The 16,431-nt window shown below is 30.2% G+C and overlaps 1 protein-coding gene across 3 annotated transcripts in view; it reads left to right on the top strand.

Moving 5' to 3' along the window:
* The window catches only part of LOC143196665 (1-phosphatidylinositol 4,5-bisphosphate phosphodiesterase epsilon-1), a 187,608-nt gene that overhangs the window by 77,267 nt on the left and 93,910 nt on the right, over window positions 1–16,431 (top strand). For all 3 annotated transcript variants that reach the window (XM_076404544.1, XM_076404543.1, XM_076404546.1), the window contains exons 3-4: window positions 8,535–8,668; window positions 13,644–13,781. In XM_076404544.1, the coding sequence (XP_076260659.1) occupies window positions 8,535–8,668; window positions 13,644–13,781 (272 nt within the window). The remainder of the gene's footprint in view (window positions 1–8,534; window positions 8,669–13,643; window positions 13,782–16,431) is intronic.

Here is a 16,431-nt window from a genome sequence, read left to right as displayed (position 1 = left end):
CCCTTTTCAAATCTGTTTCGAAATATCGATTTGGTTTTTTTTTTTGTTATTAAACCAGCAGCATAAAAATCAATCCTCATAATGCCGAAAGAAAATGAAAATACAGGTAAAAAATAACTTATTTTTTAAAAACATTTACATTACATTTTGGGGGCGACTGACGTTTTCTCAATCTTTTTGCAAATATAAACTTTTTAAATCCATATATACTTGTAATATATTATACATAATTTTGAGTCAATATTATGATTACCTTCTTTAACTTGTTTACAACGGTAGATTTTTCGTGATTGAAAGGAAAAGTTACTTTTATTTTTTTTGTCTCTGCTTTATGGTATGAGGTTTTCTCGTGGATAAATTTTTTTAAATTTCAAATAATAAAGTTTTCTTAGGTGCTTGCCTAAAAGCTTTTAAGCTGTCGAGCTTTTAGCGGTTTTTTTCTCCAGGCCATTTATTTATTTTACAAAAAAAAAATGCATTACAAATGTCATTATAGTTCATCCAATAATAGTAAAGATAGACTGAGCAAGACTCACGAAGTTTGTGGAAAACCCAATCAAAATTCTAAACCCTATACATTTTCATATTTTTAAGTTATTTAAAAATGTTCCTCGTCCGTAAAAATATGAAAAATATATCTTTTAATTTTATTTTTTTGTAAAATAATTTTTCAAGAACTTTAGAGGTCGAAGCTATTTGTAATATACTATCTGTTTTATAAGATAGATACAATATAGTATATATATATATATATATATATATATATATATATATATATATATATATATATATATATATATATAATATATACTAAACTAGCAGACCCAGTAGACTCTGTTCTGCTCGAACTGTTGCTTTACATTTAGATATAATAGTTTGTTTGAATAATTAGACGCGTACTATTATATACATGTACATCACAAATACAAAGATTCACCAGGACACCAAAATAGTATGTCACACAAACATTACGCATTACAGATTTGTTAATAAAATATACAACGTTTTTATCATGGATAACAATTACATACTTACTTAATATCTGAATAAGAATATGCATTAGATTAGACCTAAGATATGGAATAAAAGACACATTAATATAATAAACACACCCATCTTTTTTTTTAATGATATCAATACATAACTTCAATACATATATCATCAAAGAAATCAATGATAAATATTTTCAATGTCTGTACTATTATAATTCGGATTTTGATCTGTTTCTTGTAATTCTTTGATAATTCATTCTATATAATGTATTGTCTCTAATTTGAGAATTTCATAGTAGTTATAATTGCATTCCACACAATGTACAGAGATTGAATAACATTATTATTATAGTGTTTACAAAAAGCTTTTCTTGTCATTTACGCCTACATTTACCATAATAATGGTAATATTTTCTTTTTAGAATCTGTTTCTGTAACAATTAAAATTTATTTTATTATTACTTAAAATAATAAATACCATAATATGTTTTCATTTTTATTTTCTAAATTGTCGAATATTTTGTTATACCAACATTTTTTCCTACTATTTTTTAGCGTAATTCGATTCACTCTCATAGAATTATAACTTGATCACCAACCGACTTAAAACTGTCCTCGAAGAGAAATAATTTAGGGAATAGCTAATTTGATGGATTGAAATAAGAAAATATAGCTATTTCTGTATATTATGAGTTGAATTTTCATAAAAAAAATTGATTTTAGTAACATCAAAACTATATTAATAAGCAATTTAATAATTGTAAGAAAATCTTAATTGCTATTATTAACTCACAATATGACAACATGTTAAACAAAACACAAATCATGTTGGGCCTTGTTGTAAATTTGTTTATTATTGTTTCTAATTGTGATTATCCATAAGGTAATAGTGCCGAAATCCGACAAGGTAAGAAGGCTGGGTAAGACCGGATATCATCTGAAATGATATTCTAAGGCTAAATTACGAGGACCGTGGCTCGAAGCTCACATTAGTTAGTAAGTTTAGTCCAAATAAACCCTGGTTGGTAAAAAGCTGACTCTAAAATACAGCAAACAAAACCAACTAAACAATAGAGTAATCAGTTAAACAAATCGAACAAGATATCGAACCTTATTTTGCAGATCATTTTATATACATCCATAACTTATAAGCTAAGAATTATAAGCTAAGATTAATTAAACTCGATACTAAAAGGTCTGAATATATTCGAAAGATTAAACAATTATTTGTTAATCAATCACATTCAAGGCTATTTTCAGTTAATAAAGCAAGCTCCGAATGAACTTTTTAAATTAGAGTGTTATGGAACACGTCTTTGTTTCAAATAAAATTTCAATCAAACTCGATAGCCGCTGTAAGTGCATTTACACGATAATGGCTGAAAATAGAACAAATATCTGGGAGGAGAATTGAAATCGTGTTTTATGTTCTTTTTAATTGTATCGAAAACGGGTCAGTTCGATATTGTGTTTCTTTGACTGTGACATTCTAATTTAACATGGTAATATAATATGCTTAACAAATGTAATCAGTAAATTTTATTTTAATTAATTCTTAATTATTTTTATTGTTTGTGTTAAATATGTATTGTTAATATATAAGAAAATATTATTTACTTAGAAAAACGCATTTATCCAAAAACGTTCACAATGGACCTGAAGACACGGTAAAGTGATTTTACAGTACAACAACCCGCCGACCCATAAAACAAAACCGGTGAAGGAAGCTTTGATAACACTTCCATGGGACTTCTTATCGCACCCGCCGTGCTCTCCAGCGCTTGGCCCATCCAACTATCAACTTTTCGCATCAATGGGACCCACGCTTGCAGAGCAACACTTCCTCAATTTCGAAGAAGTTATAAAATGGCTCGATGAATAATTTTGCCCAAAATATAAACAGTTGACCAATACATATGACCAATACTTTAAATAAATATATTTTTCCATTTTCTTGAATATTATGTAAATTTTTCTTCCAAAAAGCCGGTAATGATTTTCCGGTACACCAGCTATTTTCATAAGGTCTTATTGAATAACCATCATATCAATCTAGACGTATACTACAACAAAATTTGAATGTTGACTATTTTTTAAAAATTCGGAAATATCAAAACAAAATGACAAAAAGAGTATCGTTTTTTCGAACAACTGTAATTTAGCCAGAAACAATTGTATATTTTTTTTACTTTAATATAATAGAAAAATGTAGAGAGGGTTCATACCAAATTTCAAATAAATCAGTTCAGTAGAACATATAATATCATCCCAGCGGACTGGAAAAAAGTAGTTCGAGAATTTAAAAACTCCTTTTTGGATGCCACTAAAACAGCTATATCTGCAAAAAAATTTAAAATATAATTTATAAAATCCTCTTAAAGGATTATTCTTAAAAGGTTGATGTTTCAAATATGAAAGAAAATCGGTTTTTTCAGATTTCTTTTCAGATATTGACGGCATATCTACCTTTTGGTAATAATTTGTATATTTATTAATTTTACCTATAAATATTGAGCTAATTTATATTATCTACGAGCTCTCAATGTAATAAATCAAAAATGCACCAGAATAAAAATGGGCATTACAGATTTATCTAATTAACACAATACACAGCTGCCCTATATTCATATAGTAATATCACGTAGTGTATAAAATCAGACAGTATTAAAGTTATCAAATTTTACACCCGCTTGACATGAAGGAATTTAATTAATAGTTTTAAATTGGAACATACCAGAAAATATATTCGCGAAATTAAAATTCCAATGAAATTTTATGTCAATGCAATGAGAACGTAAATTAAAGCAATGTGCATATATTTATCCGGGGTTGTTAATTTGTGCCTAGCTAAAAATCGTCAAACTTTTGTGATTTTATTTATTATAATTTATCAATATGTACTCGAAATTAATTGCTTAATTAATAAAAGCATCGATAAATAATTAACAAATAAATATCAGTCGTTCTACAGAAGATATCACTAATACATTGTGATAGAAACTATAAAAATATAATTGAACTTTGAATCAGTTTTTGACGAAATATAAAAATGTTTATACTTTAAATAATTTACTTAATTAAAGATGAATGTACAGTTAAGTTGCACTAATTGATTGCGAATATATTTCCTGTTGATTTGTTTCAATAGATGATGCACAAGCTATCTGAGTATCACTTTATATAAAGGTACTAAAAATTGTATCGATTTAAAAGTCTCCTGTTTACTAACTGGGGTTTATCTAGATTGAACTCCCGGCCTGCCTCCTGGCATGACTTGAATCATTTTCCTTGTCAGATTTGGCCTAAAAATAATCGCAAACATAAATTTTCGATCATTCTCAATCAGGATTCGAACCCGCGACTATCGCAATAGCAGGAGGACCGTCCTAACGCCTTTACCACTGCGCCAACCGAGCCGGATAATTATATCGATTTGTGAAAGAACAAAGCTAGCAAATAGAAAAAACAAAAACAAAAACAACAAAAACAAAAACAAAAAGCTGGAAATAAATTAATTATTATAACTTGAATAAAATCTAAAATTTAGTTACATCGCATTCTTGTTGTGCTCTGAACGTTTCTTAAATAGATTACATATTAATTATATGTATTAAATGACTAGCTGACCAGGAAGACTTCGTACTACCATAATCGATAAACAAAAGACCTAATAATCCGTAATTAATAACAAAAAGGCTCGATTTGGATGAATTTTTATTATTATTTTCGACCAATTACACATATTTCATACTTAAAAACAGAGTCTTCCTGGAATACTGGCTATTTATAAGGTTTCAATTAGATATTTACAGACACACACAGTTATGATACATTTTTTTAATCTTTTCTAATCTAAAGCTTTCTGATAAACTATATTATAAATAGATGGTTAACCTAAATTAAATAAATGGAAATAGTAGGAATTTTTTTATATTATTATACATTTTACTGTACTTTGATACCATATAAAATAAATTATATATATATATATATATATATATATATATATATATATATATATATATATATATATATATATATATATTCATTACGATTCCTATAGGAACAGTAACCTTTTCTTGATGGAAACCGAACTATTTGCTTCACTTTTTCCCCCTTGTGCATTGTCGGTTAATGGACTTACGAGTATCAAGTTTGATTGCAATTCTAGCTTGGTAAACAGCCAGCTCTTCGACAGGTTTCAATTTAAAAAATTTAATTGAGTTTCTTTTCTCGCGCCGTGTAATGCAGCGTTGGGTGTCGCGTCAGTTAAAATTTAATTATTATCACATATAAATCTATTTTAGGTGTTTGAGTATTTTAAATGTTTAAAAATTATTTTGTAATTTTATTACACGTATGCTTCATTTATTATTTTTATCAAGTGTTTTTTATTAAAGCTGATTTTATATTCAGAAAATGGTTTTTAATTCGATAAAACTCTGGTCCATTATCTATGTACTAGTGATAGCTCAGTAGTCGAAATTCCATCACAATTTATTAATTTAATAATGTTTCTCATGTAATAGAGTAAAGAGAATAATTTGAAAATGTTATGTTACTAAAATTTGTTTCCACAATATTTTCAATATAAGATCATAAATGTATTTGATACATAAAATTAATTAAAACATAACAGTACGTATCTGTCTAATAGAACATATTAAAATAACTTTCTCAAATACTAAGAGTCGCTGACTAACTAACCTTTTTTAAATGGTGTTTAGTTACATTTCCATTAAGTTTTAATGATCAGATTTAAATTACTACCCCACTGAACATTATAACAAATTATCATAAGTAAGGTTATGTTCAGAACTGTAACAGCTTCCCAGCATCAAATGTAAATATACATAATATTTCTTTACTTTTATGTTATAAACATAAATTTGGAATAACAAGTGAACTAATACATATTTGTGTGTTAAAACAGAGATTTATATTTAGCTTTAATATGTATATATAAACAATAACAAACCCAATTAATAATTTACAGTAAACCAATTTAACTATTGGTTTTTCAGAACATAGGTCTAGAAAGTAAATAATCAAAGTAATTAGTTAATAGTTAAACAATAACATGCCATATGGTCACATATTTTATAACACCAATCCTTATGCTTCCTAATATTTATCATTGCTTTAAAATGTTTACAAATTTATGTATCGCTCCTTGTTTATTTATTACATTTTTCGATGTTACCGTTGCTAATAGCTCATTTTTGATTGGTTTCTATGGCTTTCATTTATCTATTGCCATTTATTTGTCTATTGATTTAAAATTTCCTTTCGCCATTTTGCTATGCAGTGTTGCCAGATTTTGGTTGTTGAAACTGATTTATGTAAAAGAGAAATGAAAATTGATCTACCATATAACAGTTGGAGCTGGCAGCTCGTCAGCCAGTACCTAAAATATTTGTTATATATTTTGTGTCACCGATCTGAAGGCTATTCCTCGTTGCTTCATTTGGGCGTATTTGATTTTATTGGAATTTATTTATTTATCTACTATATAACCCTATCGATATAAACTTTAACCGTGCCCAATTTCACGCCCCTAGGTGGCACCGTTTTCCTCAAAATGAGAGGTAAACTTTTCGGTAAGGCGATTATATATAAAGATTCAATTTGTGGTAGAACCAAATTGACAAAAAAAAGTCTTATTTGGAAAGGTTCAGTCAATTTGAATTTAAAATCCTTCGGAAATCACATATCGTAATATTCAATTAGTAATTAATATAAAATAAACTGTTGCCTGGATCATTCAGGTTGTCAATTGAAAAGTCCCCGGCCTGCCATAGTAAAACACTTTTTTGGCAAAATTAGTTTATTTATTCAACATAATTTCCTCCAAGGGTGATGCACTGATTATAGCGACCTTCCAACTTTTCGATACCATTTCTGTAGTACGATTAGTCCTTTGCTTCAAAAGAGGCGATCACCTCTTCATTCGACGAAAATGTCTTCTCAGTGAGCATCTGCAGAATACGGTGGATGAGGAAGCATTTCCAAGCCCAATTCATGAATTTTTGCCATCGTTTTCACTGACTTGTGATATGGTGCATTATTTTGGTGAAGCATCACTTTCTTTTTCTTCAAATACGGCCGTTTTCCGGCGATTTCGTCCTTAAAACGGCCCAATAATGCTATGTAATAGTCGCTGTTGATGCTCCTTCCTTTTTCAAGGTAGTCAATGAAAATTATTCCATGCGCATCCCAAAATACAGACGCCATATCCTTGCCAGCCGACTTTTGCGTTTTCCTACGTTTTGGAGCGGGTTCATCGTGTGCAATCCACTCGGATGACTGTGGATTGGACTTCGGAGTGAAATGATGGAGCCATGTTTCTTCCATTGTCACATATCGACGCAAAAACTCGGGTTTATTATGCTTGATCATCTTCAAACACTGCTCCGAATCATCAACTCGTCGTTTTTGGTCAAAAGTGAGCTCGCGCGGCGCCCACTTTGCACAGAGCTTTCTCATACCCAAATATTCGTAAATGATATAATGTATACATTCAGTTGATATCTATATAGTGTCTGCTGTTTTATTCAATTTCAATTTGCGGTCATTCAAAATAATTTTGTGGATTTTTTTAATGTTTTCGTCGGCAAAGTTTAACAACTTCTTTTGGGCGTCCACTGCGTTCATCGCCTTGGGTGCTCATTTCACCACGTCTAAACTTAGCATACCAATACATGATGGTTGATTTCCCTGGGGCAGTGTCCGGAAACTCGGCATCAAGGCAAGGTTTTACTTCAACTCTATTTTTTCTCTTCAAAAAGCAATATTTTATCAACACGCGAAATTCCTTTTTATCCATTTTTTTCACAATTCACAAAAGTTGTTTCGCTCAAAATGCTATAATTCAGAAACTAATGATCCGACAGCTTTCAAATGTATACACGCATCTTTTGATGTTTATGGCTAACTAAAAAACATAGGGATTTAATTTTAGTAGCCCCATCTATGTGTCAGGCCGGGAACTTTCCAATTGCCCTGTTATCTTGTTTACATCATAAATTGGCTTATAAACTGGAAAGAATCCAGTAAATTAGGCATCTGCCTTAAAGCTTTATTTTTATGATAATTTGAATGATAGCGCCCCTGTTTTCTCGCTCTCAATAGGATAAAACTTTATTAGCATGAAGAAGTCAAATTAAAATATGTCCACTTTATCAGGGACACCCATTTCGCGCTAACGAAAGGACCGAGGTAAAAAGCCTCCGCCACTCTACGGCTTTTTCTAACCCCTCCGCCCTAGAGTCCCTAAGTATTAATTCAATTTCTCGTTTAATTGACTTCGGAGTTTGGAGCGGAACATTAATTCGCCGAAGAACGATAATTGGACAAAATTCTGCCATTAATGCCGTGATTAAACTTGATGGTATCATTCTCGACTTTATCTAGAGATGAAGAAGTCGTTTTTACGGCGGAACTTTTTTGAAAGTTAAATCGGGGGCAGGCCCGTTCGTACTAAAACGATTAACCTGGTGGAACGAATGAGAACAAACTAATCGGTCGGTGCTTTTGTTTCAGAGCTGGAGAAGAGGATTCCTCTCGCGGCGCAGACGCTTCACTGCGCAGAGCTGGAGGAGCTCGAAGAATTGCTCCATTTTCCTGAGGAGGTCGCTTTGCGTCTTGCCGACACCGAATACCAACTTTTCTATCAGGTAAATAACAGAATTATCCAAATATAGTCTATCTAAAGTAGAGGTGAACTCATGTCATCTCAATTTACGTCAAATGTCGCAATGTTGCCGCATTTAACTTTAACATGCCAGTTTATTTTAGCTTTGATATATAGCAACATTATAACATAACTAAAATAATGAGACAAAAATGGTATAAAATATAATTTATTTTAACATTATAGTACATCTAATGCATCAAAGGACTTTAACTACAATTCAACAATCACAATAGTTTGTAGGTTACGTAATTATATTTATAAAGAACTTTTTTCTAAACAGCCTATGTTATCCCTTATATAAACCAACTAAGTAATGTGTTTTATTTTCATTAGAAGTCATATTTACCTTTTTATGTTTTGTTCTTGTTTCCCTCGTTAGTGTGTTTTCTTGTCAGATCGTTCTGATCTTGTCAAATTCTTCTTCTTCTTGTCTTGTCAAATCAATCTCCTTAGATTCTTCTGTCACTACCTTCGAATATTTTTCGTAATAAAATTAGATTTAATCAATACATTCTCCTTAATTGTACATATATGCAAAAGAGTTAGTATTAGTTATTTCCTTGTACATTTTAACCAAATGCTCATATATATATTCTGAACAATTACAGGGACATGTCAATAACATTTGTATTAACACAATCTTAAAACAAATTAAAAAACAAAACAAAAGACAAACACTGTATAAAGAATAAGCTTATGTGCATATCTCTAAATATTAACAATTTTAAGAACTAGAAGACAGTAACCAAAAATCTATAAAATTCAGTTTTCTAGAAGCTTCTAATTATCTTCTTCTTAAGCGTATGTAAGAAATATGAATTTTATATTACAATCAGCTTAAAATTTTAATTATCTAAATCATTACTCACAAATATAAAACAAAAAAGGAGGACACAAGAAAATAATGTAAATAGAGAAAAAGAAATAAGAAATAAAAGAATAAAATGTTGAATCAAATTGATGTTCCAGGGATATACTTTAGAATATGGTACAAGTTATTTCTGACAGCGACTGTAAAAAATATATTTGACTATGACAAATATAATAATTCTTTTCAAATAAAGTCGTTTGGCACAACGCATATTGTACATGATAATTTCATGAGCACTTTCAAGGCATTATACCATAAAAGTTTTTGGTAACAATTAAATTTTTATCATAAATAATTTAACAAAATCGACAAATTTATCATTTAGTAATAACATGGTTACCACAAATTTATTTTATGGACGTTTCTGATACGAAAGTTGGCAGGCGTTATGCTCACATCGCGACAGTGAAGCGATCTATTATCCAAGTACTACAAAGGTTTCATCGTCAGAAAAACTCAAAAAAGGCAAAATTTTGAAAAAGAATAGGATCAGATACCATCAGATCTAACAAAATATCCGTCGGTTAACACTCAAGTAGGTTCAATTCATCGACAATTGAAGAAATGGCTATTGTTGTTCGCGGAGAAAATTTGCAGGATACTCGTACATAGAGGTGACATGAATTTCAATGGGTCATCTAGTAATAAATAATTTCTACACTATTAGATAATGTTAAAAATAATGTTCTACATATTAAACTTAAAAATATGTGAAGATTACAATACGAAAAAAACTAGTGAATTATTCAATCGTATTTGTTTTTTTATCCTATCATATAAAATATCTTAATTTTACTTAAATTACTTTATCTTACACTTTGTTAAGGCGTCGATATTGCAGAAGCAAAAAATAGTTTACGCGCAGAACTACGACTGCTTTTGGTATCACGACCCTTAAACGGCTATTTCTAGGATCACCGTCCACAAATTCTCGCCTCAAGTAAATCGAAAACTAATGAGAAATTAAACCTGTTCAAGTTTTGATTAGTTTACGTCTCGGTATCGTATTGATTTTAAAATATTAGCTGTAATGTACGCGGCTTTTTGCGATTCTACTTCTGATTCGACAATTATTTGAAGCTAAAATGTAATTAAGAGGAATATTTGACTAAGACTTTTATATTTGCTGCTAAAGATTTAATATTTTGATGGCTGTTTCAATAATTAACTTTATGTTGTACGAAATCCTTGGAGCCAAAAAACATTTCTGGTGCCGTTAATACATGGACTTTCATAATTGTATAATATCAATAAAGAAATTTAACGTCAACTAGCGTCGTCCGTATTAGTACGTATTCATGATGGAAAGTTGCAGATAACCTTACAAGTAGTTAAAGAATTCGGTGCATTTAAATACTTTGGTTTCGAAGTGAGATAATATCCAGAAGTCTGCTAAGTTGTGTTTTTAGGTTATCTCAAAACTGTTTTAGATTAACAAATGTAGACTAAATAGGAAACATCATATTAGCCGAAAAACCGAAATTAACACATCTACTGGTTAGTTAGAAGATACTCTCAAATTAACTTCAGATTAAAAGTGGATAGTTTATCAGTCCATAATAAAACCTATTTAAACTTTTCCTCTAAAAAAAAAACCTTTAAATTCTTCGGCTAATTACCATTGCTTATAGTTACATAACCCATGAAGTTTTATGGTAAGAAGTTATTCAATATTCCACCGTAAAACATAAAAGAAGCTTACTAAATCACACCAACGTGGAAGTAATACTACAGCAATATATATATATATATATATATATATATATATATATATATATATATATATATATATATATATATATATATGTATATTAAAGTCCCCTTTAACCAACTATGGGTTTATCTGGACCACAATCCTCAGCACAAAGCCTACCGACTGGCGAGTGTCCAACTTTAGAAATCATCCCAAGAGACATCGGGTCGTACCCAGCCTGGTTACTGGCGTGACTGGGATCTTTTGTTGATTACTTGTCATCACAAACAGAAATTTATGACTATGCCCCAGCAGGATCAGAACCCACGGCTCTCGCAACAGTAGGAGGATCGTCCTATCGCCTTTACTACTTCGCCGCCAAGCTGGTTTATAGTACATATTATAAATAACATTATAAATATAACATTCTGGACGCAAACTTGTATGCAAATAGAATATTTTCGATAATAGCTCCTAAAGTGGGCAAATGATGCCTTTGTTTTTCCACTATTTCATCCTTGATACTCTTTTATGAGTGTAAAAATTACTTCCTCAGATGGAGATATACTGGCAAATATGTAACCCAAAATTAGAACACCACTGGAAATTATATTGAGTAATAAAATAACGTGTGTGATGTACTTCACATCATGAAATAGTGTTGTTCTTAAAAATAATATAGTAACACATTTTAAACGTGACAAATAAAAATAAGTAACTGTTTACTTTATTATTAACAAAAATGTAAACGAAATTACGATACTGCTTGTCATAGTTCAAGTACCCATCAGATAAATTTAGTCTATTAAATCCAGAGTACAATTAATATAATACCACGTGTCCATTTATCAATACATTCTAATAACTGAGCACCTAATACCCAACAAAAAGTATATTTGCTATCGCTTATCCCCGAGTAAGCTCTTTTACATGCGATAAGAGTTAAACGCTCAAAGATAAATCGCTGATTGATCACTTTTAAAACAACCTCAAGTCAGAAATACCATTCAATCATCAGTGTCGGTTAGGTCCTTTGAAGTGCCATTCAAATGATCTTAAGACCGTTTCTTTTCCTGGCCGATATCTAAATTTACGCATATCGCCCTACATCTCCCGAAAAAAACGATCTCTTTTTCTATCGCGAACTTTCCATTTTTCTTTTTATCTCGTTCCTCCACACTCCCGGATTCCCACAAAGATTAATCGCTTTAAATAATATAGTCACGATGTGGTTACGCAACTACAACAAATAAACTAAAACTTAATATATTACTTTCTAAAAATAGCGAACTTGAGAAATATCTTAATTGGTACGGAAAGAAAAACATTTTGTTTTGTAGAAATTGATTTTATCAGTTCTATTTTGAGAAGCTTATATCAATATAACTTTTTCCGTTGGTATTTGGCTTTAATCACACTCAATTATTAATGTAAAAATTAAGAGCTAACACTCCTAATATATTTCGTAATTCTTTAACAGAAAAATATGAAATATTTATTTGTCTTATGAAGTAAGAGCAGAATTATTTCATATGTGAAGCAAGTTATTAGACGATTATAAAAATGAAAGTACAAATGCAAACAATTATTTAAAAATCTAACCTATAAAACAGTCAATGCATGGTATCAAAATTTATGACGTCAGCATGTCGCAATGTTGCCGCATTAACTTAGAATTTTGGTTTAACTTTGCTTATTACCGCTAATATTTGGAAGATTTTTTTATACATTTGACAACAGTATCCAACGGTACCTACGCAAATCGATTTTTTACAGATTGATTTGGTTACATGATCCGACGTATCAGACAGCATTCTGTCTCTTTTTAACTAGGGTAAAATGCGAAAGAATTATCTGCTCCCAGTTTTTTTCATTTTTACAAGTTGCATTTGGCGGCATTTATGTGCATTGGCTGTTTTATTGGAAGGACTATAACTGTTAAATTCGATCATTTCGCATGTACACAAAATAACAGATTTAAAATTATTCAATTTATACAGACGCTGATAATGGAAAGCTCAATATAACATTTTCGACGTTTATTAGTTCTTTAATTTGATATGAAAAAATCTGCTGCTACAAAATCGACGGTGATTTTAATGGCAATGGCAAAGAACGGTTTAGAGGAATAAAATAGTTCAAAAACAATCAATTCTGAGACTCATTGTATAAATCCCCAGCTAAATCTCTCAGAAAACTTTCAGACATCTTAGCAGTTTATGAATATTAAAGAATATAAAATGGCTAGTACACAAATTGCCTAAAAATGCCATTTCAAATCCTTTCAACATCAAGGCTTCACTGCTTGCAACAGTGTATAACATTCATAAATGACATAAGTGACGTATTATTTTCAAGAAAAAATAATTCATTACATGTTTGATTTTCTAGGTCCCACCCATCGACTACTTACGACAAGTGACAGCTGACCTAGGCGGCGCCACCAGCACCTCGGAATCTAGTTTGCCCGGCAACACCGCATCGACTTCAAGATCATCTGTTGCAACACTCATAAAGCGTTTTAACGAGGTAAGCCTGAATGAGTACTTAGTATTTGTTTATTAATTTATTCATATAACATCATAAGGAAATAACTGTCAAAGACAGCCAATAATTTTTTTTTTAATTTTTAACGATTCTTAAATTGATTTAAAACATATTTTTACTAAAATTGTTCTGTGTAATTTTGTGTTGTTTATCCATTCCCGTATATTGAATTTATAGATTAATATTGCAAAATATGCAAAATTTGGATATTTCTACTGAACCGAGGTGATTTTTGTTATTTATAGCAAACATAACGTACGTGTTTTTAATACACATTGTTATATAGCTTCCATTTCGTTTCTGATTTTTTAAAAATAATATTCTAGTTGATTTGGTTTCTATTTGCATATTCAGCAGTAAGTACATTACTTATGCTTTTCTAATATTTATAATATATATTTTAAAATTATACAATTACATCACACAATTTAAATTATTGTGTTTTTTATTTTAAATATAAACAAAAATATTAAAATTATATTATATAATATTTTTCAATAAGGATAGACTAATATTGAAATAGAGCGGACCAAGCTGTATGTGAAATATTAATTATATTATATTTTAATGCCGATATATGTCATTCACTATGCCAGGAAAATAAGTAATGTATTATTCTAATAATTAAAATAAAATATACATTTATAATTTTAAAGACATATGAGATTTGTTAAAAATTGCACAAAACATGTCTTACAAAGTCACTACATTTAATAAGGGGGATTGATAAAATTTCTTGGAAAATTAAATTAAAATTAAATTGAGACAATATTTTTAAATTCTTATTCTTAATACTACTAATAAATATATATAATTTGTGTATTTATATGCACTAAATATATACGCATTTAAAAACTATTAATATATAGTCTATTCAGAGTAATTTTGTATGTCATCTAAATTTGTGACATCAAAACATCGCAATGTTGCCGCATCAAGTCTGTATTTTAGTTCAGTTTGAATTTGACGTAAAACAAAACTGTAGTTTAAATAAAATAATAAAACAAAAATATTATCAAACATGGTTTATTTAGTATATTTTAACATTATAGTACATCTAACTTATATATAATCAAAGGACTTAAACCTACAATTAAGAACACATGTATTATAGTTTGTAGGTTGGAGATGTTTTATTATATTTATATTGAAATCTTTTTCACACCACCCATAGGGTTCTAGGTGCGTTTTCTTATGTAGTGGTATCCCCCTGGAGGCCTAATCCACCTAATTAACAATTATATATCAAAATAATGTACTTTACTTTTATTTGAGAGCTTTTTTACCTTTTTTAGTTAGTTGTTTCTTTCGATGGTGTGTTTACTTGCCAAGTCATCTTGATATCACTATATTTCTTACTTCTTCTGCTACTACAGGTGTACACCATTTTTGACAAAATTAATCAGTGAATTCTGCTTAATGCATTTACCATATCTACAAAGCATATCGGCAAGTATATCATTTTTATGGCAATATCAGGAGGTTCCATTAGACTTCTTTGGGGGTTATCTTTACACCATTTAAGTCCTATGTCCTCCAAGAGTGTATGAACGGATGTCTTACATTCCTCAAAATGCTGCATATCCTTAACTTTATTATTATGTATACTTTCCAGACTAATAATTTTCTCTAAGTTAATACTATTAAATTATGTTTGTATCGATAAAATAGTTTATGTACTCACTGTTCTTATACTTTTCGCATATTTGGTCTCTAATAGAGCCAATATCAAGATGGTCAAGATTCAAGTCACCTACTTCGTAACTAAAGGGTTTTCTTGTTTGAATCTAACATGTTGTTCTTCATTTTGTAAGCGATGTTAGTCACAATAGCCATACTAATATTCAGCGCTGCAGCAACACGCTAAAACATTTTCGATAAATTTGCGGCAACTTATAATATTTAATATTATCAATATTTACCTCTCTAAGGAATTTACGGGCAAAAGTTCGTTCTCGTTCGTTTTCGAAATACCCTATAAAAGACGCAATCAGTTTGTCACCCTGACTATCTATTTTTCTCGGCATTTTTAAACAATGTCATATGACATTTTTAAACAATAATTTGATTACGTTTGACAACCGGACGACTTTGACAGGCTTGATGACGTATGTAGTAAAAAAACTTTGCACATACTATATGAAATATCTACTTTCTATTTTAAAACATTTGTTTAACAAGCAAACTCAATGGCATTCTTTTAAATATATCAGCGATATATTTAACAGGGTCCTTATGGATCAAGTATCAAAAGATTTTGGGATTTACAAGCTCACTACTATAAGGAAATACTATCCTCTAGTTTTGCAAAAGGAAAAATTGTTAAGCAACGCCGTTAGATTATCACGTTACTGACTACTGCGAAACCTATTCCCTTTCAAAGGGAGCAATCTGGAGCAAGCTCGGTTGTTGGGGAATCACACTGCAAACAGATAAAATCACGAATTCTCTCTCTCTATCTCTCTCTCTGTGTCCCGAGTTTCTCTCTGTCTTTCTCTTTGGCAGCGTATTTGTTTATGAAAATAAACGTTTTATTGTTAAGAGCTTTTATCGTTACCATCGGAGTTTCCGTGCGCACTGGAGGCTCCGAAAGACTGTTGGCTCGCCCGCAGCCACACTGTCAGAGAAACGC

The sequence above is a fragment of the Rhynchophorus ferrugineus genome, unplaced genomic scaffold, assembly GCF_030347505.1.
Source record: "Rhynchophorus ferrugineus isolate W39M unplaced genomic scaffold, kcgeb_rfMv2 rfM4, whole genome shotgun sequence".
In the NCBI taxonomy this organism is placed as follows: domain Eukaryota; kingdom Metazoa; phylum Arthropoda; class Insecta; order Coleoptera; family Curculionidae; genus Rhynchophorus; species Rhynchophorus ferrugineus.
Note: the sequence above shows the minus strand (reverse complement) of the source record. Positions and strands in the feature narration are given on the sequence as shown.